Source organism: Tinamus guttatus, unplaced genomic scaffold (assembly GCF_059628265.1).
Source record: "Tinamus guttatus ecotype Peru unplaced genomic scaffold, ASM5962826v1 Tinamus_guttatus_pri_ptg000314l, whole genome shotgun sequence".
NCBI lineage: Eukaryota > Metazoa > Chordata > Aves > Tinamiformes > Tinamidae > Tinamus > Tinamus guttatus.
In genome coordinates this window covers 8,304,170-8,327,508 of record NW_028288848.1, presented here as the reverse complement: position 1 = coordinate 8,327,508, position 23,339 = coordinate 8,304,170, and the positions used below count along the sequence as shown (strand labels likewise).

The window sequence follows — 23,339 nt, the reverse complement described above, 5'->3', positions numbered from 1 at the left end:
TTTGTTTTCCATAAGCCAATGTAGAGCTGTTGTAAAAGCTGTATAAAATGGTAAATTGTGTCTGGTCTGAACAGTAGAGTGTATCATGCTGACGCATCTCAGCTTTCAATAGGGGTAACAATTTCCATGCAAAGAAGCTGGTTGTCAGCTTCAGGCTCCTCAGTTCCTTTTTTCTCTGTTAAAAGTTCCAGGGTAGGTGGCTAATGTAGAGCGGCAGCAAGAACCACTGAATGGTTGGCTGATAACTTCCAGAAAGTGCCCTCTTCTACTTCAGTGTTTTATACTGCTTTCTTAACAAAACATGCACATGGACATGAACAAGTCTGTGGGCAGCGCTGTATATGGTTCGACCTGTACTTTAAGAAAATTCATTATGTCAATTAACTATGTCATGTGAATCTGACCTTTAATGGTATGCTGATTAATTTATTCATTTTTTCCCCATATTTATTTTCACTTTAACTTCACAGTTTCTGTCAGAAAGGGACAAGAGGTGAATCCTCCAAAGAGCAAATGGTAAATATTGATTCTGGTAATATTGATTCTGAAGGAGCAGCTGCTACTGGCTCATGCTTTTCTTCAGAGCTGTTGGTAACAGCATACTTGCCAACAGGAAATTGTGAGGAAATGTACAGTTGAGCTAATCTTATGCATATAGACATCAAATAAACTCTATATCTGTGAGTAAATTTCTATTAATCCATCTTACCTGAAGCATAATCCCTTTTTGGTACACTTGGTGGTGGTTTTTTTTTTAGCCTGTAAACAATAATTATTAAATTTACAATCCAATATTTTAATAATAGCTAGAAGGAAATATTAGTCACATAAAACATTGATGACAAAAGATATCTGCAGCTGAACAAACACAGATTATCAGTGCAGATGCTTAGCAGATAGCTGCAAGAGAATATCCTGAAAAGATGGAAACACAGGAAATTAGAATCCAATCTGAGATTTTTTTTTGCTCAGAACGTATTTTTGGAAGAGCAGCTTCCTTGGACGCAGTCCTGTGCCACGTGCTCTAGGTGACCCTGCGTGTGCAGGGGGGTTGGACTGGATGATCTCTACAGGTCCCTTCCAACCTTAAGCATTCTATGATTCTATGATTCCTTGCCCCTCTCCTTTTCATTTTCAGTACCGAATCTGAAGACATAGGTGTCAGAGAAACATACGTCTATCTAATAACAAAATCTGTTTTCCCAAGTCTGTAGCAAGAGAAAAGAGTATGGCACTCTGGTTCTATTTTATAACTGTTGCTTTGCATGCACTTTAATTTCCATTTAAATTTCTTTAAATGTGTCTCAAAAAACAGATTCTGTTTCTATCTTCTATTATTTTATGGTGTTATACCCTTTTTGACAAATACTATTATAATAGCTTTTTTAGTACTGAGTGAATCAAAAGATTACTTGTAGAAATGCTGACAGGATTTGTCTTCAAATATAGCTTCCTGTGATACAACTAGCTTGTTAATATATATTATAATATATATTAATATTATAATATATATATTATATATATATAATATAAATATATATATACTGCTTGCTAAACTCCAACTGTCCGGAGAACATACTTAATTACAGTCAGCTGACATTATTTCATTAGTGTTCTAACACTACCTTATAAAAAAAGAAACGTATTTGTGTGTAAAGTCAAACCAAATGGTGACATTACATGACAGAGTCATCTGAAGAAAACTTTGTTTTAATATTTTATATTGCTACAGAAAAACAATTTACATTAAAATGAATCTCTAAAATAACCTGTTTCCTTGGAGCACTGATGGGACCTCACCATGGATCTGAGCCCTTGACTGAAGTCATCAGTCAGGTGGGCATTCTTCAACCATGGAATTTCTTGATGTTATTCATTTGCAGAAATGACCAAATTATTTACAAAGAACATTGTTTATTGAGAATTAAAAATATTTTCTTATGATTCTCTGAGCAACAGTGAAGTCTACAAATTTTATATTACAGAACAAATCTGACAATATTTAAGTCTCAAGTGCACTGCTCAGCTGCTGCTGTTCAGATCATAAGGCAGCTCAGAGTGGAGACAGTCTGACACTAACACATCAACATACAAGTTTTTCAAACCTGTTTCGAAAAACATTTTCACTGCTTTTGAATTGATTTCATAGAATTCAGTTGCTCAGATATTCACAGAATATAAACATGCATGAATGAAGCAGTGCCCGATAAAGGTCAAAGAGAAAATCAGGCGTGTTGTTACAAAATATTTATCCCTCTTTGTTCATCAGTAACAACACTAATGAAGGAGAACTGCATCTTCCTAGTCTTTTACTTCCCGCAGCAGGAATATTGTTTAGTGTAAATGCAGCGTAGTTAACAGTAATTTAATCAGCATTAACACTGCCACTGTTGTGTTCAGCCCAGGTTAGCACAGGCGGGTTAGAAAGAAAAACCCAGGGCCGCTGCCAGGACAGAGAGCAGCCTTATACAGTAGTGCAGAAAGAGCGCACCAAAACCCATCCGTGTTCTTTGCAACACATGCCCTGAGATGCGCAGAGACAGCTGGGACCGGCTCTGTTGGAAAGCGGTGGGATGAGGCAAGAGGCCCTCATGTCGCAGGGCAGAACAGGCCTCGTGGCCCACGTTACGCACATCCAAAGCACTAAGCCAAAGCTTTCAACATATTGTCCCAGGCCCTGTAAATCCTGGCAGTGGCCCTGACAGCAAGTGTAAGTGGATTAGAGCAAGCAGCACAAAGCACAGAACAGAGCTCCGTGCCCACACAGCCTGTCGTGCCACTGTGCGGCTCTGAGGTAGCATACCGATCCCAAGTATCTTTCCCAGTTTTGCAAATTAAGGCCACTTGTTCATTTTGGAACCTGAATATCAATAGAAGAAAAGAAATCATGTTTCCGTCACAGAGCTGCTGAAACTGTTCAAGGCTGCACCTATATTTGTTCGAGTCTCTTCAAATACTTATTCCAAAAATCTAAATCCACCTAAAGAAGATCTCACTGGACTGGCATGATGTATTGAGTGCCAGAACTGAAATTCAAGATCTTTTGACTTCAGTTGCTGCTTTGCTTTTCACTGTGCAGAGCCAGAATTTTACCTGCAGTGCAACCTGCAGCGCAAGCTCTAGACACGGCTCCCAGCGCCAAGGAGCTGCTCTCCAGCCAGTTCAGCTATACACACAGGTGCCTGCAGTGTGACAACATTCCTGTTCCCCTGACATCAAAGACAGGGGACTCAAAGATCAAATCCCAACTCAGGATACATATTTAAGTAGAAGAAAGAACAATTTTGTAACTTATCTTTTATAAGTTATATAAAATTTTATATAAATGATAAACAAATTATAAAATTATAAACAAATACAATTTCCAAGTAAAATATTCTAGTAGTACTCAGACCCAGACTTAAAGCTGGTGAAATATCTCTGTTTTAGCTCTAACGGGGGAAAAACCAACAAACAAAACCACACAAATAAATCAAGTTTCCATTGACTTTGATAAAAAAACAACATTTAAAAAAATAATAGAAAATAAGTATTATCTGGAAATTTTCAAATATCTCCGGGAAATTTCAGTTCTAAAGGACTCATCATAAAATCCATGTACATTCTGAGAGCATATTTACACATTTTTAGAAGCAATGTAACACATCTTACTACATCATTAGCTTTGACAAATAATCCATTAATACTTGAGGCATTTCATGTAATGAGGCCTCATGCTGCTCACACAGGAATGCAGTGAACCACACAGAAACACAAAATAACTTTTAGGAGAATAAGTTTCATAAAGAAACCAAACAAAAACACACATTCTGCAATTTCTCCTATACAGCCTGCTGCAGTTGATCCAGCAAAGCATTTTTAAGCATGGACTTAGCTTTGGCCAACTAACAAGTCCTATAGGAATTACCAGTATTCTTAAAGGCATGCTTGTAATCCATATCATATGTATGTGTTTTCCCGAACTACATGGAGAAGTTGTAATGAACTGCAGCAGAAATCTGGGTTTTCTGTTCTAGCAGAACAGTTCTAATTCTGCACTTGTTTTTAAACAACGTGTACCCAAAGGCAAGCACACTTCTGTGCTTCTGTAGTAGTGACCCTTAATTCTGCTCAGGTGCTTTTCCTCACCAGTATTTTTGCTCTGTTTTAAGATGTGCCCAAAATACCTTCATTTCAAGAGCCCATCCTCTTCTTAAAAAAAAAAAAAAATACTTGATAGGATTTACAAATATTTTGTTGACATCCTCACCGAGATGAGTATTTATAGCACATATTACTCCTAAGTACATTAGATCATCACACTTGGACAAAGTTCAACTACTTCATCTTTTAATCACAAGAGCTGGTCAGTATTCCAGACACAAGGAAGTCAGCTGGCAGGGACACTTTTTGAGCCATCTTCTCGTGACTCAGTGGGACAGGTTGTTATAGCTTTGCAATTGTATGAAATTGATGATTTGGGGAAAATAAGAAATGGGGGGTTGCATGAAATAAATTTGCAGTTGTTTTTAATATTCTTTCTGTCCTTTTATTCATTTATATTTTTTAACAATGTGTTGTAGCATTGAAGTGCTATAGAGCTGAATTTTCTTGGTTTGTTTTTGTTTTACTTCAATGAAATACTGTCCTCCTAGCAAAAAACTTCAGATTACAACATAAAGACCCTCCAACCATACTATTTAGCTTACTATTTTAGGCTGCCAACTCCCGATTTTATTGTAAGACTCATGATGTTTTAGGTAAAAATTGAGTTCTTTTTTAACCCTTTATCGCATAATTTGTACTCTGACTTCACAGCTAGGAGGAGAACATGAGCTTTATGCTGCAGTCGCACATTAGGAAAGTTTTTATAAGCCTGCTTTTTTGTTGATTCGTTTTTTCTTTAAATCTTTGAGAGATTGACATAATTGCAGTATTATAAGAGGTATCTTATACTTGACATTTAATGATGGCACCTCTGACATTGCCAGTTTTTGATACCCTTAATTCCTGTTATTTTTGTCCTATCTCCCTTCACTCTCAGGGAAGGGCCCACAGCAGAGCAATGCTGATTAGCAGCAGAACTCATGTCCAGGAAGACAATTTGCTGCCTCAAGCTATAAGCTTGAAAAGCCTCCGTTTCTTCCATCTGGTTTCCCCTTGGAGGTGTTTGCACTAGACCCATTAACATTATTAACATTAACTGCACTTAAATTACTCTGAAGTAGAAAGCCAAAACAGAGGAAAAACAAACAAAACCACACACATATATACACAATAACACACTTGTTTAAAAACATAAAAAAGTTTACATACATCTTTTATGTATGAGGACTCTATTTGTAGAGTCCTTCAATGCATTCATTCTGGAAACGTGGTAGATGCTGTCTACTAATTAACTTTCAAGAACACTTAGTACTTCAGCAGTCAATGACCCATATGTAAAGAAAGAGATCTGAATGAGGGAATCACATCCAAATGGAAATTCAATGCTAATGAGCTATTTCATTAAAAAAAAAAAAAGAGGAGTGCACTAAATAGCTAATTGCTTTGAATAGGCATTTGACTGGAACTGGCAAATGGTGTATTCATTTGAGGGGGATATGGAATTACTCAAGCTCCACTCCATGTATAAATGTATATTATGAATATTTTGTGATACTCATGTGCATGTGACATCAATATTTATGCTATTTTGCATTTACAGGAATAAGGACATTAGGTAACGAGGGCTTTTGTTTTATGAGGCTCAGACACTAGAGCACTTAGCATCTTGCAGGAGTTCTGACTATGATGCCTGACCAGTTGGTTCAAATTAAATTTGAATTGCAGCAGGTAGTCTAAAGAGCAGCTTGAGGAAAAAGGCACACGCTCAAACAGCAGGCGATGAGCATTGCCAGAGAATATGTATGAAAGCATCTCTTAATATACATTGAAGTACATCATTATATTCCTGTAGAATGACATGGTTCTATCTTTAAAGCACTATATGTTATGTTAATCATCTGAGCTTAAAAAAAAAAAAAAAAAAAAAAGCTAGGATTGATATTTCAAACTTACTTTTTGAACTTGTTTATTATCCCAGTTTCATTTTTCTTGATGTCGTGCACCATCTTTTGAAGTTTCCTGTAAGATATTAAAGCAGGATTAAAATTGCCATGTGATTAAGCACTCTTTCATATAAATTAAGAAAAACATAGGAAACAGTTGTTTTCCTTTTATAGTAAACACCAAAAAATAGGAATTTTTAATAAGTAGTTGAATTGCTAAAAGCATTTGTGTGTGATGTTTCCCTCCCTTTTTAACAGAGCTGTTTGGCATGATTTGTTTTATCCTTCTCTGTACCACAGCTCAGTTTAAACAATTTAGCTAAATTCCAGGGCATCAGGAAAGAGTTTCAGTGCCTGAATTAGTAGTTTATAATATTTTAATATTAACATTTTCTTTAGAACTGATTTTGCGCAAGTCATTCCCTCGGTGGACAGTGTCCCTCCTTCCCAGAATGTCTGTAGTTATTACGGGGGTATGGGAAGGTGGGAGGGACACGTTCCTGCCCTACCGTGCCCAGGCCATCAGAGCAACCATTAGAGGATCTGTGACCTTGAGCTGTAAAAACTCATCACTTCAGCACTCCAGTCACATGCACTGACAGCGGAAACCAAAGCTTGCTCTTACTTTTCAGTTAGTTGCCCTGATTTCATAGAAAATACAATTGTCAAAGCTATTTAAGTTAAATAACTCGTTCTTTTTAAATAGATAACTATCATTTTAGAATTCAACTTCCCTTCCCATTTGAAAAACATCACAAAAATCAAATTTTCAGAAACAAAAATATACCATTGCAAAAAATACTGATTTATAACAAATACTGTTAGAAGTCTGAGCTTAATAGATATTGCATGTATTTTTAGTTTTTTTTCACAGTGTATTTTCTATACACTTAAATGAAACATCCTGTATTAGAACTGAGCTGAAGATTTTATCTAAACCAACAGAGGACTTTTCAAAATAGGCTTAAAAAAAATCCATGCATTTGTCATTATAAATTGCTCATGTCATTTTATGTTTCAGTCTTGCCTATCTTATCGCTGAAACAAGATCTGACTACCAGTAGGATTTTCAAAGCTTTCCTTTGGTAAAGACAACTAATCCTTCTTTAGGGACTTGCTTAAAAAAATGGCATTTAGATAGCTGAGTAAAGCTAAGTTTTTGTTATTTTGAAGTAAAGAACAAAGCTTATTTTTCATCTTAACACTATTTGTCAGCAGAGCAATCTGATTTTTTTTTTTTTTCTCAGAATCACAGAAAGGTTGAGGTTGGATGGGTCCTGTGGACCATTTAGCCCAACTTGCTCAAGCAGGGTGATCTGGAGGATGTTGTCCAGGATCGTGTCCAGGAGGCTTTTGAGCATCTCCAGTGAAGGCTGCTCTGGACAACCTCTGCCAGTGCCCAGTCGCCTTCATGGTAGAGAAGTTTTTCCTCATGTTCAGACAAACCTTCCTGTGTTTCAGTCTGGGTCCAATACCTCTTGCCCTATCATTGGGCCCCACTATTGAGAGTCTGGCCGCATCCACTCCACACTCTCCCTTCAGATACTGTCAACATTCCCCCTCAGTCTTCCCTTCTCCTGGGAGATCAGGCCGGCTCTCAGCTTTTTGTCGTGTGAGAGATACCCCAGTGTGATAATCATCTTAGTAACTTTTTCATTATGTCAGCAGGAATTGAAGGGTATTTCTCACTTTCAGCAGCCTTGTTGCACATCAATTCTGCTCTATCAAAGCAGATCGTGGGTCCGATACATAAGGACTATTCATAGAGCCTAAATCCTGGACCAGCTTTCCTTAAAACCTTATCTTTTCAGGTTCCCCACTAAGCAAAGAAATCATGGAAATAACCCTCTCAGAAATAATTTACAGGCAGAGCTAACTTTTGCTCGAACCTCATACCATTAAAGAGCAAAATAACAGAAACTGCTGATACTAAAGAAGACTTCCTTACAGATGTGAGAAATAAGTGAAAAGAAATGCTTAGAGACTTGCTGCAATTGCACACTACCTCTATGAAAAAAATATTTTTATTTAAACTAACCAGATCCATTTAAACCTACACATTTGGGGTCAAGCCTCAAAAGAACTGCTTTTGTGATTTTTTTTCCCCTAAAACTACATTCAGTTTCCAGTTGTGCTTAAAGGATTAAAAATAGCCATCTTTAAAAATAGCCACTTTACCGTTTCTGTTTTGTGCCCCAGCTGGCACCTGGCAGTAGTTATAATGAAAAGTAATGAGGAGTCAAAAGGAGCACAGGAGAATTAAATTGTTTAGTTGCAGTTTGGGCAGAATGGCTGTTTGTAAGCAGTTGCATCCTTTTTAAAAAGGCTTGCCAGCCATTAATTAAAATTGTGAAGGGGTGTTAGCTAATTTTGCTCCAGTTTTACTCTATTGTTAGATGCGGGCCTAAGACTAAATCTGACTTTGGATTTAGATCTGAATGCTGCACAGGGCCTGCTTAGCTTGCAAGTGGGCAGGTAACCAACGCGTCACGTAGCAGTCAGACTACTGCGGTCTGCAGCCACCAAAATAGTTTTCTTGATTTAAGACAACTTCCTCAGACCTTCTAAGCAGAGAAGAGTTTTTGTGGGATGAACTAACTAGAGCGGCAGCCTTGAGAGTATCTAGGAGCTGGGGTTGGCCGTGGTCCATGTGGACATCTTGATTCAGGTCCCTAACTACAACCTTCCTCCTGACTCTGCAGCCTTGTGAAGGACCTTGCTGCTCACTACTGCTTGTTCTCCTGGAATTAAGATTCAGAGTCTTCAATCCATTAATACTGTAAATGAAAACAAGCAAAGTACAGCTAGTTTTATCTTGCCTTGCAGTTAAATGTAATTAAGAGGTCAAACTTAGGAGTTGTATCTTAAGCACCAATTCTTCTTGCAACTTTAAGAGTTTTGTTTGTTTGTTTTCATAGTCTAAAACTAGGCTTGCTGATAGAAGTTACTGTTCATCTCAGAAAACACTTCTCAGCAAGATAGCTACTTTGGGATCCACTTCAACTATGGGACTAGTTTGGGACTGGTTTGGATCCCTGGATCAGGGACTGGCAGCAGATTTTCAAACGGCTGCCTCCATTGCAAGTAGTAGACATTTGGAAATCCTGGCCATAGGTGATGCTTCCACAAGGTTTTAATTTCTAACAAATATGGTAGGAATTCTACAACTTAGAGGAAACAACACAGACTGTTAAATTAATCTATCCACTCTGCACTCAGTGCTTCATTTTACAGCTCCACAGCAGCAGACCACCGGTTAGTTCAGTGGACTGGTCAGGCCTGTTATATAGGTAATAATTCCCTGATGACTGAAACATTTTCCATAACAGCTACTGGATAGTGACTCTGAAGTTTTAGCTCATCCCTTAAAACAGCTCTGTGCTGCCTTTGCGTATTGGCACCCTGAAGGCAGAGATCTTTGCTCTGCTTGAGCCCAGCAAGAAGGGTAAATACTTAAGCAAAACAATAGGTATTTGCAAAGCAGTCAGCAGGCCATAAATCCTCAACAAACGTTTAGCCACTTCTAGGAAAAGCTTTTTCACTAGCTGAAAAATGTGCTTTAAGTGTCCAGAGAACTTAGACTTAAGTGTACTCTTCTGACATAGGCAAACACAATTCCCATACTGGAGAATAAAATTGAGATAGTCGCTAGTTATGAGGAGATTTAAGTGAAAGACAGCCTTAGGGAGATTAGATCCAGGTTTCTTGTTTCTGAATTCCCTGCCAATTTAACTGCTACATGTGTGATTTTATTCTACCTAGCTAAAGCAATGAAAATGCTGAGGAAGAAAGATTATGCTACCAGGCAGTGAGCCGACTTGGAGATGAAATTGGTAAAGAATGAATCTAGTTTCTTAGAAAGTGGACTCGGGAAAAGAGAAAAAAGGGCACTTTCCTTTGAGGTTCAATTATTTCTATAGTACCTTTTTGTTCTGTGCTACCTTTGCTTTTGAGCTCTAGCAATTCAGGATTATCTGATAGATTAGAGGAGGAGGTCACTAGCTGTGATACATATGTAAAGAAAGTTGCAAAGTTTTACTACTGCAAATACAATATAGCTTGACAGGAGGACTTGCTGTGTCATAAAATATCAAGCTGTGCTCAAGGACTCACAGAGCTGCCTTGAGATAAAACAAAATGAAACAAAATCACCTTCTCTTTGATCTGGTCACAGCTCAGCGTATGAGGAATGAAGGTAAAGGGAAGGAGAATGATTACATAGGGAAAAGGCTGGCCCATGGCACATCTGTAGGCACTCAAAGGTTAGAGCTGGAAGTCTCCGACTTCTTTGTTAAAGGTTTCCACAGTTAAAATAGTAAAAAGGAAAATACAAGTACCAAGAAAAGAAGAGACTATTTAATGAGCTTTCAGCTCCTATGTGAGCCGAGGTATGGAGTCCACAGAATGGGGAAAGATCTTCCTATTTTCAGACATTTCTCTGTAGCAAGGATTTCCCTCACCAGTTAAATGAGCTACTGAGAAACTGCATCTATTACTGTAATAAATTTGTGAAGACATTGAGAAACATAATATAGTTAGGAAGACAGCAGGATGGGTACCTAGATCCCATTTAGATTGCCAAGATCATCCACAGAATCCAAAGCCGTTCTCCCTTTCACAGGAGGGTCCTGTGAAAAGGACCCTGCTTATTTGTTTTTAGCTGGGCCACCTAAAATCAAAACTCCTTAAACTTCCAGCACTTACAACAGTCTGAATTAGCTCTTGTGCCTTCTGAAAAAATCAAAATCTGAGCTCTGACAAGCAGATTTTTGTAAAGAAAGAACAGGATACACTCAGCCAGAAACAATAGGCACATATTGAAGCCTATAAAAGAAACTTATGTTTGAGTTATGAAACCATACATGTTCATTATGAAGAATGAGACCTGCATATTCTCTCTGGTACTCTAAAGTGGAGTTACATCTTCACATCAACTGATAAACTTGAAATAGTTCCTCCAAATGGATTGCACCTTGTGTCCAGTTCTTGCTCTTTTCAGATGCAGCTTTCACTCAGTGACAAGGCACTGCTTGTTTAGAAGGGGCGCCCCAGAAGATCCCCCACTTTTTTTTTTTCCACTGCTCTTTGCCCCCCTAAAAGGGATCATAAAAAGAAAAGAGTAAACAAGGTCAAGTATAATGAACTTGGAGAATAAAACCCAAAATAAAAACAAAATTAAAGAATACAAAGTTAAAAATGCTTCTGTTCTTATAGAAGTGAAATTGCAAAGAAGGAAGAGCATGTCCAGCCCCCTTTCCTACTGCTCCTCACACAGCAGTTATTCCAGCTGGTGTTACTCACAGCTGGCCTTTATTTTGTGTTTCTATTAGCTTTTAGTTTTATAAACAGGAGTGCAGGTGACAAAATTAAGAAGGAAGGCTATTGTTTCTGGCCAAAGGGGAGCAGTCCTGCTTGCTCGGTGAGGAAAAATGTACTTATAAAGAAAGGACTTATAAAAGCGCCACTTGAGATTTTGGGAAGCTTGAACTCCAGCCTTGCACAATCTTTTCCAGTGAGGTTACTGAACAAGATCACTGCCATCGGTGCAATCAGCTTCCATCAGCAGAGTCACCCTGACTTCCTCTTTGTGCGAGAATAGTGATTTCAGCAAACTGTGAGGGAGTATCTTCATAAGGTGTAGCTTGGTGATACTTGTGCATCTAGAACAATTTAATAAATACTTTTTTCTCCCCTCCCGTTCCAGTTGCAAAAAGAAATTCTCAAATACAGATGACACTAATTCCTTCTTCTGGGCCTACTGCAAGAGCTTCAGAGCTCCTCACACACGCACTGCTGCGCTGTTTTTGTGACTGCTATCTAATGTAGACATGCAAAGTTAGATGCTTGGAGCGCAGTCAAACTGCTCCAGTTGCTACTGATTTGCAGTCAGAGGCTACTGCCCCCCATGGTCACCCAGGGCTTGTGGCAGCCAACCCCCCGCAAGGTTTTTTGTAGTGGGAAAGGAGGAAGTTTGGAGGTAGAGGTGGTAACTTGTGGCACCAAACCATCAGTTCATAGCAGAGCCTTTGATCTTTATCTGTAAAGACTATCTCAAAGCTGTGAAGAAAGAAGTTCAAAGAGGCTTGCTATGGGAAGAAATAAATTGCAGATACCTATCTTGGAGGAAGCAGGCCCAACACATGGTCTTCACCTGCCATCAGGAGCTATACAAGAGGAGGCAGCTATAATATTACAGTTTTGTCAAGAATGTTGACTGTTTCTTTAAAGTCAAAACAGCATCCTATTCCACTTGCTTCTCAATCATCCATTATTCTGCCTAGAGGCAAAACCTGGAGCAGGTGTGTGTTTACATGGTACACAGAGGCACAGAAAGGCTAAATATTGATTATATTTTTCATCCTCATATGCCCTCTAGATAATCTTGACAAACAGCCACTCTTTTATTAGTAAGCATTAACACAGACAGACTAAATCAAAGCATGTAGCATGTAAAGACTTACGATATTCTTGGCAAAACATAAAACTAACCAGTAAAAGACTTAATTTGAGGAGACTGGGAATTCTGCAAATTGAAATATACTTTTGTTTTAATGTGATCTTGACTTGACCAAGAAATCCCTATCCTTGGGAAGGACTCATAAAATTAATTATTCATATTACTTATGACCTATATAGGCATATGCAAATTTATCAGTAGGGTTAAGACAACTGAAGCCCTGTCAGTGACACTGACTGTGTAGTGCAACTGCTCCTGCATTTTAGCGGTTGGCTGAGGCTCATTCTGAATATGTATAAGCAGTATATTAATAACATACTAATCTGTTTATTTTTTTAAAATACTTTTTTCTCTGATTTAACAAAGCATAATAGGTCTGGTTCCTGCTATCTTTACTCGTGTGTGGAGCCTCCACAGATATTTTTACATAATCAAAGACTTGTGATGGCTGGGTGCTTTTCAGGATAGTGTTTTAAAACAGAAATATTTAACACAGCTCTAAGGATATTTCAGATATGTGCACCTCTTTTTTTAATCCAACTTGTTCTCCCATTTAGATCATAAAGGAGATGTCAAAAAAGCCTTTATTCTTAACTGGATAACAGTAACATTGCAAGTAATACCATATTGCAGCTCACTTATGGACACAGTAAATTTGGGGGTATCTTATGCTCTGTAAGTGACTTGCTCTGTTCTGCCCTCTCTTGATTAAGTGACCCCTTGTACGCACTGGCTCTCTAGATATCAGCTGACACATATTTAAAACATTCCCAAACAGAAGCTATATTGACAAAGCCTGCTCCACTCTCCTGAAAGGCTTGCAAGCAGCAGAGGGAAAATAAGTGTACTAAGTGCACTAGAACTAAGTGTACAAAGTACCAAGAACTAATTAAGTTACTCTAAAATACTGTTCAAATTAAAACTCCCTGAGCTCCAGGCCTCCCTCAGTGACTAGTACTCTACAGTCCTGTAGCTTATCACAGAGCAAGGACAGAATTGGGGAGAGTTTCACCAAAAAGGGGAAGCACAAAGTCATTGCAGGGAAGTGAACAAAGACTAAACTTGGCATGGGCACAGAAAATTTCCATCGATCAGTTGCAACATTACTTCTAGTCACAACCCTACCAGCAATTTTGAAAGGTGAGAAAACACTCCTGCAGGCACGTAGGTTGAAAACGTGGCACCGTAGCATAAAGGAAATGAAGGTGAATTGAATAGTAAGAAAACTGAGGAAAATAACATCTAAAAACATGAGTGAACGGAATATAGAAACAGGAAAACTTATCTTTGATTTGGGGTTGGAATAGAGCGAGTGAATTTGTTTTTTCTCCTGTTTTACCTCTTTTTCGTACCTCAGATCTGCCATTTTAGTTCTGGCCACCTATAGAAGAACAGCTGAAAATAATCTATGTTAAGGTATGCAACAGTGTGATGGATCTAGGCATATCCTGAAAAATCTGGCTAACTTCAGCTGCCTTCAAATAATGTACTGAAGTTTTGTGGCGAAGTCTTGCTAATGTAGATGCACAAAAGCTGACATCCATAAATTCACTTTATGATCTGAATGGAGACTTTAGCAATGTCTATCTGTCTTAAGTTTGTTCTGAAAGGATGGGTTTAATCCACTGACTTCATAGACTTTGAGGAAAATGGTGTGTTTTTAAATTGGGCTGGAAAACTTTGTGGCCTCAATAGCATGAGGGCAAGACTCTGCACTGAAGAAATAGAGGTCCTAGGTTTTTATATTAAAAAATCTCATTCTTTTTCCTTTAGCCAAAAGTGCACTTATATGTGTAACGGCCTGCATTTGCTCAACTATTAGTGCTCTGACAACTGAATAAATGAGGGTAGAGCTTCTAGATACAGCATTCAATATTCCCATTAACCTCTTTCTAGAGACAAAATAAGCCCAGATAATGCTCCCCAGTATTTGCAAGTCACTGACACTGGAACCAATGGAATAGCTTTTAGGTAAATAAGTGCCAGCCACTCTGTATTTTGGGAAGGTTGGAATGGAATGAGGTAAGTGCAAAGTCCAGGGGAGAGAAAGATTCATGAACTGATTAAACTGACAGAAAGCTAGAGGAAACAGCTTCAGCGTTTAATCACAGCTCCATGTTGTGTGTGGCAAACTGGACCTAATAACCTCATAGGAAGAACCCACACTTGTACTTATCAGCACAGCAAATCTGGCCAGAGACCTCCTTTTCCCCATTCCTCTGTTCCTTTCCAGTGTGCAAAAGCAACACAAACAGCACCATGATTTAATGTGACTTTCCATTCAGCTCACATTGTGCTGAGTAAAAATGCTGGTGTGCCAGAGCAGCTGCTGTCATGACTGAATATCCCTGTGCAGTGGAAAGGTGTCAGGAGAAGCTGGAAGCCGAGGCAAATGGGGGCTGGAGGTGGAAACCCTGTGGTTTGCCAAAGACATTTGTTCCCAAGGCGAGGCTAATTTAATGGAGATAAATTAATTTATGTGGCGCACACAAATAGAGGAAGTTGAGGCTTTCACTAGAAAACAGACTGGGAAGAAGAGCAGATGTGCAGGGGCTGCGACTTGGTCAAAGAGGCAGTGATGAGCAACTAGAGGAGTTGTGCTGCTGATCTCATGGCAGAGCGTTTCCTCTGGTGTGGCCTGGAGGCCACAGCACAGAGAACCACTTCGGGCTTTCGTGTATCCTTTGCTCTGAAGGCTGCAAGTACAAGAGGGAAAAATGTTAAAGCTGGAGGTCAATTGGAGGTCAATTATGGTACCCGATTCTGTAGTGGGGAGCATTCTCTACCTTACTCTGAAACTCTCTCTCTCTTTTTCAGGTCTTGTTGATTACGTTTTTATTCTGATTCTGAAGTATGGTATGTTAAAATTTCAGTTTAAAAAATAGATTAATTTACTATTAACAGGAAAAAATAGGCTTGGTGTAATAAAAAAAACATACAAAACTAAAGTTCAAATTTTCCTAATTAATTTTCTCAAACAGGAAGTATTCCCTATAATATCTTATACATAGGAGTCACCAGTTCAGAGTTAAATGAACTCATTTTCTGCTTATGCACTTTCAAGAAGAATATCAAAGTTATATTGATTAAAGTTAGGGAGGATATGTTGTCGAAGTGCCCTAATTGCAATTGCAAGCAATGTCCATAACCACAGCATGGTAGTTAAAGAAGCACCTAAGACCAATTTTAGTTCTTATTGTTGAGATAAATGAAACAGTTGAATATGTTAATAACTCAGATCTGATACAAGATGTGAGAAAAGACACAACAGTCACAGTCAAGCTGTCTGTATCACCAGGAAATTAGTGAGGACCTGGAATATCTTCAAATTTAATAGACATCTAGCAGACATTCAGAATTTTAGGAAATCTCCACTGGATTTTAACAGAATAAGGATTTAAGCCCTCCTGTTTAGCAAGGAATATTAAAGCAAGAGGATTGACATTGTACTGCAGATAAACTCACACACTTGTCCAACTTGGGGGGGAAAAATAAAATAGTTGCTTTTCTTGTAGGTTTGGAAGTTATGGCTGGAAGCTTTTTTAGGGCTTCTTTAGGAAAACACCTCCAACAAGTTAATGAAGTCACCTGAAGTGCACATTAAACTGTGCTCTTTAGAGCTGGCGAAGTGACCTGTTTGCAGTCTGGAGTTGTCATCTTCACGACCTTAGACAAATGAAAGCTTGTGGTGAACGCCCGGCCTTGCCAGGCCTTGTCCCCACAGCTGCCGTGGAAAATGGCCTTGTGATACACAGCCCAAAACAGCTCCCAGCGAAGGGGCGTTATTAAGGTTTGTGGTCAGAGAAAAGCACACAGTGAGTCTGAAGAGATGCTACTAGAGTCATATACTGCAGCTGGAAATTATTTAAGAAGTAGGAATCATAGAACCTTAGTTTGAGGAAGCTGAACCACAGAAGATTCTGCAAGTTTGCTGCCATATCTTCTGCGTTGCTAACTTCATGCTACCTTTGCCAACTGTCCTCCTTGATTGGGTGCCTCTATTTATGTATATATTCCTCTGAAGCATAAAATTATTTTCTGAAAGTCCAGGCTGAAATCAAGGCACACCAAAGCCTGCCATGTTAGCATGGCTATGGCTTGTGTATTTTACTCCACACTTAAAACTATTATTTAAGTAGTACCTGTAAATACTTTGTATGCACCACAAGTTAATTTAACTCCCATCAAATTAGCCTTGCCTTGTAATTCATGCTCTACTTGGAAGCAAGGAGAATACATAGTGTACATATTTGTGTAATACCATGCTTACCCTATCACTACCTAAAAATAATTCTGTAATTCCCTGAAGTCCCAGCATTCCTATCTGATATCCAAGTTAATTGTGCAACTTAATTGCTACTGCAAACAACATCCATAACCACAATGTGGTAGTTAAAGATGCACCTAAGACCAAGTTCAGTTCTTATTGTTGAGAAAAACAAAGGAGCTGAATATGTTAGTAATTCAGATCTGATACAAGACCTGCTAAAGCAACAAAAAGCTAGGTCTGGTGTATTCAGATATACCCACAGAGGATGGTGAGATTATCAGAAGCACTCAGGGCCTTTAAAATTTTTTTTTTCTTCACATCTACATTTGAAAAAACAAAACAAAAAAGCTCCTAAGCTCATGTACCAACAGCAATGCTAGTCTTTAGAGAAATAATTGAACTAGAATTATACCATGTGAAATTTTGTTTTGTACCTCTTAGCCTGCGGAGAAGGTTAAATTCTAAGGTAACCCTTCACAAGTTGGAGCACGCAGAGCAGCTCCACTATGCGCAAGGAGAACACGCACAACGTTGAGCGATAAATGTACTTCATCCCTTGCAAAATGTCATCCAAGAAGTGCCAGCCAGCCTAAAGACACAGTGGGGATGCACCCTTATCCCTTTCCCATTTAGGGGGATGCACAGAATCAGCACATGAACTGCAGACCATTACAACCCTGACATATAGGGCCTCCCCCAAGTATCAGAAACTAATAGTCTTCTAACTACTTGCAGTAGTGCATCAGCTGCATCCTGGCTACCATTTTAATCACAGAGGACAGTGGGTTTCTTTATATATCGGTAACCATCTTGAGAGCATCAAGTTTTCCATCACATCACTTGCTCATCATCTTAAGATAACTGGTTTATCCCAATATTGAGTCTTGACATCATTTAGAAATTGCAAGGTAATACATTAGGAATGAAGTTATTGACTAACCATGCACCCCCTCTCCATGGATCCCCCCAGAGAGGCCTTCCCAGGGCTGTGCTGATGGATGGAGGGGCCACCAGCTCTTTGGCTGCCCTCCCCTCCTGCCCCAGCAGTTCAACAGCAGGGAAGGGGCAGGTGTGAGGAAAGGCTACCCGAGCTTTACAGGGGAATATTGTGAAGGAAAGCTTACACATTAGTGGTGAGTATTCAAATACAGTTTTTCTTTTTTCTTTTTTTTTAAAGAAGGCTTCATTTTCAGTATTCTTATTATTTTTGCATGTGTGCAGAGTTGCTACTTCACTGTAATCAGGAATGATGCTTCTTTTCAACACATAAGGAAAAAATCCAAAATCATATGCTGAAAAAAACCCTTTGAATGTCAATTCCAGTATACCAGGCACTAAAAATACTCCAGTAATCATCAGCTTCTACTTTTTTTCCTTCTTAACACTATACTTAAAACTGTTCTCCCTCACTTCAGGACATTTCCTCTTTCCCAGTTCCTTACGTTCTGCTGGGTCTTTCTAAGACAGAGAAACATTAAAGAGCAGAAGAGGATCCTGAAGAGCTCAGGAAGCCCTTTTCCCGGGACACCGACTCGGGGCATCAAACCAGCGAGCAGCTAATTCAATCTTCCCGACTCCTCCGTCTTCCCGGGATCACCTGCCCGCGGGCCGCGGTAACCGGTTGCTCGGATTGAGCCCCGAGCCCTGAGCAAGCGCCGCGGCACCTCCGCGCTGCCCTCGGCGCCCCCGCAGCGCTCTCCCCGTACCTGTACCCATGCCTGTGCCTGTGCCCGTACCCGTACCCGTGCCCGTACCCGTACCCGTGCCCGTGCCTACCTGAGCCCCTCGCCGGCCGGCACGGCGAGGCGGTTGAGCCTGTCCATGCTGGGGCCGCCGCTCCTGCCCGCCCGCCGCTCCGCTCCGCTTGCCCGGCCCGGGCCGCCCCCTCGGGCTGCGCCGCCACCTGCCGCCACTTCCTGCAGGTGCCGCCAGGACGGGCGCTGCAGACCCCGCTCCGCGCGGCCGCCCCGGCGCCCTCCCCAGTTAAAGGCTCCCGCGGGCGCCGCTGCCTCGCGCGGGCACAGGAGGCACCCGGGGCTCCCGGGCCGGCCCCTCGCGCTGCGGGGGCGGCGGCGCCGCTGCCCGCCCCGCTCCGGCCCGGGCTGCAACGCGCTGCGGGGGCGGCTGCCCCGGAGCCGCCGTTAGTGCTGGAAATGTCCCGGTTAATGGGGAACCGGGGCACCCCCTGCTCCCTCCTGCAGAGCCCTCTCCGTGCCCCGCGGACTTGGTGTTCCCGGAGAATGGCGGCTCCCTGCTTTTGCACAGCTAAAGCCTAAAGCCCAGCCCGGGTGCCCCGTGGCCCTGGGCCCTGCTGGGGCTGCTGCAGATGCTGGGCTCCTGCTCTGCTTCTGCCCCGGCTCCTTGGTGCTCCCCCAGTCAGGCTGTGCCAGCTCCCAGCCACTTCTCCCTTACCAGAGGGTCTCCAGCAAAAGCAGAGAAAACTACCCCACTCTCACTAGCCTTTTGAATGGCACTGTCTGAAACAGAAATGTTTCCTCATCCTCTTAAACTAAGGCAGGAGCAAACCCCAATCCAGCTCAGGCCATTTCTGCCCAAGGTGCAGGGATCCGCTCTGCATTCGATGGCTCTGTGTTATATCTGAGCCTGGGATTCTTTCCTGTGGCCTGGGACCCAGCCATTTGCTTCTTCTTCAGGTTGATCCCTGTAGGTAGCTGGCTGATTCTGAGGGGTGGATATGCAGGTATTCCTGTTTGGATTCCTTTATCCTGGTGTGCTAGCAGGCTTTTTGTTGTGTCTTTCTTTATCTTTGACTAGTGTGTAGCTAAGGCTGCTCTATATACTTCTATATACTTTTTTTTTTTTTTTAAAATATATATGATGTATATCATCAGAAGGTAGTTCTAGGGGAGATTCTCCAGCTGTTTAGCCTAGACTTTTCACCTGGATGTGTTTCCTCCCTTGGGTGTGCTGGTTATAGCTACTTCTTTCTGAAATCCTAGTGGCAAAACAGACTTTCCTGGTTAGAGCAGAAGACTGTCTGGTGGGGAGACAGAGAGGATGCCACAAGATTTGTGTCTTTAATGATAGTATTACTCTGATTTTGGCATGTCTTGCCATTTTTGTCTCTGGACATGGAAGTCACTCTGTGTTTCCTTACAGCATTTCTAAAGAGATGGCAACTATTGAACAAATTATATGATCTGGTATATCTTACGAAGTTCACAGCTTTAAGGAATAACATAACAATATCCTTTACTACACACATTTCTGGAATTCCAGCTTGATATATGGACCGAAGTTTATTCTCTACAAGTAATTTTGAAGATTAAGGTTGCACTCCTGCAGCATGAAGAGGTGGATGTGAATAACTTGTAGTGTCACTTTACTTTTTGCTTGTGTAATCTTGTCATCTCTAAATTTATATCAGAGTTTGGGATTTGCTCTGCAGGCCCGTGCAGTGGTTTCCCATAGGCAAAACCTGGCTCTTGGAGGAATCCACTCCAGATGATCCAGCACCGAGTAACCAGAAGCAACAAAAAAGGAAGCTTGAGCTCAGCAGGGTTCTTGATCTGGTTCAGCGGCTGTGAGAGGCGGCCCTGGGAGTGGGCGGGATGGGTGTGCGGCTGCTGACGCTGGCCCCTGCCCAAAGGTCACTCCTGGGAAAGTTCCCCTTGCACAAGGCTGGCTCCGGATCTTGTGGCACTTGCCCCAGGGCTTCCGCTGGTCGTATCTCAACCTGCCTGTTTCTTCTGTGTGGCCCGACACACAGCCCTTCCTCACTTTAATATCCACTAGCGTCATGAAGCAAAAAATATTTTCTCACTATTCCTGCAGGGCTTGTTTCCACCTGACCTGGGAAAGCTGTACAGGGAAAGGAGGTAAAAGCGCTGTCCTTACAGCTTACATACTCTGAGTGCTTACACAGAATACATCTTATTTCCACCTCGTTAAGACTCTCTTACTCTTTTTTGGAGGGGAAAAGAGGCCTGGGCTACAATTAGCAGAGATAACTAGTACGGGGCTTGGCTCTCTTTGGTCATGCACCACACAGACAAGGAGTAAGTCAGCCAGATACACTAGCACACAGAGAGCTCAGTGTCTCTTAGCTGTCTTAAATCTAAAGCATGTTATCTCTTGGCCACTGTAGCATATGCAGGGTGTCCAAGTTTTGAAATTAAGAGAAGGACCCTCCATCTTCCAAACTAGATTTCCAAAAGAGTTGATGTCAACCAACATCTCTCTGGTTACAATCCTGCAGTGACTTCTCTCCTCTCCCCCAGTTTAAATGTGTGCCTGCACCTGGAACTTCTGGAGCTAAACAATGTAGATGCAACAACAGCAACAACAAAGACAACCCCCCCCCCCAAAAAAAAAAAAAAAAAAAAACAGCCTCCTTAGCATTTTCCATTCTGCCTCCAAATCTGTATACATGACCATCTGTCCTGGATTGGCCAAATTTATCTGGGCAGGACAGGATAGGACAACCACTTAGCCTTAAGTATACATCCAAGTCCCTTCAAGTGGCCTGAGGCCTCTACTTTTCCTAACATATGGTTTCAGAACCAAATTTCTGGCACACATTGGGACTGATCCTATCTATGGTCAAGGAGGTTTTTACGTAGTCCAGAATTGGTCTGTAAAAGCCTTTACTCAAAGCATTTGTGAGGAAAGCAGAAAGCTGAGCCATGCTGGGCATCCAGCTGATACAGTGAACCAGAGCGTATCGAGGTAGAAAGGGGCAGCCACAGTTTCCAGGGAGAAGGAGCCCTGCAGACCATCGAAGGAGCAGGTAGGGCATAGAACTTCCTCCCTATTGCCTCTCCTGGACCACAGAGGTGGTGAGTCTGAGCCCTGGGCAGGGCAGATGGGGCTGGGCATCACTAAGCTCCCATGAAGGGCCTTCCTTCCTCTTCAGAAGGCCTGGGAAAGTCTGGAGGCAGTTATTAATGTCACCCTGTTTTTGTAGTCGTTGTCACCCCAGCAACTGCTCCTCTTCGACTTCATGTGCTTATATGGAGAATGGCAAAGAGGAACCAGGATCCAGTTTAGTGAGTGGGAGGCATCTTGGCTGCAACCTTGGATCATCCAAAACTTTCCCAGCCATGAGCTCATGTGAAACTCCTTCCCATTCAAGAACACCTGGGGGGATTTTTTTCGAGGAACGTGTTCCCTGTGCCAGCCCTGCACCCCTGGAGGCACCTGAGCCCTCCGTGGTGTCTGTGCCTGCCCCGTGGCTGCTGTGGCCTGGCAGGTACCTGCAGTGCTGAGGTGAGTGTGCTGGGCATCACGGGGACGCCTTGGTGACCATCACGCAGGGGCTGGCACGTCGCACAAGGCAGTGACGCAGCGGAAGATGTTTGCCCGCCTGGAACAAGGCTTCACTCAGGGACATTCCTGTAGTACTGGTTTGCTGGAGCACCAACACGCAAGCTCATTACCTAAATAGTATTGGTTGATCTAACCTTTTAAGAAACATGTGGGTCTGCTGGCTTTTGTGATTAGGTGCGTAGCTGGTAACTTTATTTTCCTGTTTGGCTATGAAAGATAAACTCCTTGTCCCACTGTCTAATGCAGGTAATGGGGGAGGGTTGCCAGTTTGTCCAGGATGGTTCACAGAATATTCATGCTTTTGTGTTTTTGCTGCTCAAAATGCCATTGAGATCTTTGGCCTTATTAATACTTTGACAGATTATCTAAAAGCTGTTGAATTTTGCCGCATCATTTTCTGATCACTGTGTGTACTGTGGCTTAGTCTGGGTTGTTTCCCCAACCCTCTCTCAGTATGTTTGGGCAGTTCTACTCTTACACTCTTTTTTTTTTTTTTTCAGAAAACATTTTTCTTTATCTTACATATTCAGAAATGAAAATCCTTGTTACTCCTCTGGTATTATCTACTGTTTCTTCCCCATTGGCTCATTCCTTGTACAGGCTTCCTCACTTTGGTGACTTAAGAGCTGTGAAATAGTAAGGCATGGTCAAAACAAGACTCTGTGCAATGAACTCTGTCTGAGGCTGTTAGTAACTCACTTTTATTAGGTCAAAATTTGTTGAGAAGTATTGCCAAATATGTCCTGTTTACTGTATCCTGTTTTTAAGATCATTTATGATTTGGCTTTGCTATCGGTAGTAAATAGACAGCTCTTGTAACACAGAAACAACGTATCAGAAAACTTGACTGAAGCAATTTAGTCCCTGGTAAATGGTGTCCCTAGATCAGAGCAAGTATCTTCATGTAGAGACATCGTTATTGAGAAACCATTTGGCAAAATCCAGAACTTGCTTACTCTCAGTGATGTCTGATGTTTTTTCTTGGCTACAGGTTTCTGCCTGATGCCTTTGATGACTGTTTTTTCCAGGGACTGCTTGTGTGCAGCTTAATGCCTTACAGTGCATAGTTTGTGTGATGATTTGGGGTTTGTCAGATCTTCCTGCTGAAGCTGCTAATATTACTAATATTCATATTACAGTGTAAAATGTTACATAAAATAGCAATAGTACCGGTCTTCCTTTTAAACCCACAAAGTTTAATGTTAGCAGCTTTTTGTGGAGACCGTTCATGTTGCAGTTTTAATGTAGCCTACGGGTTTGAGCTGTGTTTATTCTAGGGAACCCGAGAGATGTC

The 23,339-nt window shown here is 41.3% G+C and overlaps 1 protein-coding gene across 1 annotated transcript in view; it reads right to left on the bottom strand.

The window, feature by feature from the left end:
• Positions 1-23,339, bottom strand: part of BLNK (B cell linker) — an 80,709-nt gene that overhangs the window by 17,982 nt on the left and 39,388 nt on the right. The window contains exons 4-6 of the mRNA XM_088528723.1: positions 6,040-6,105; positions 2,804-2,860; positions 710-759 (exon numbers count right to left, since the gene is read on the bottom strand). Of these exons, the coding sequence (XP_088384849.1) occupies positions 710-759; positions 2,804-2,860; positions 6,040-6,105 (173 nt within the window). The remainder of the gene's footprint in view (positions 1-709; positions 760-2,803; positions 2,861-6,039; positions 6,106-23,339) is intronic.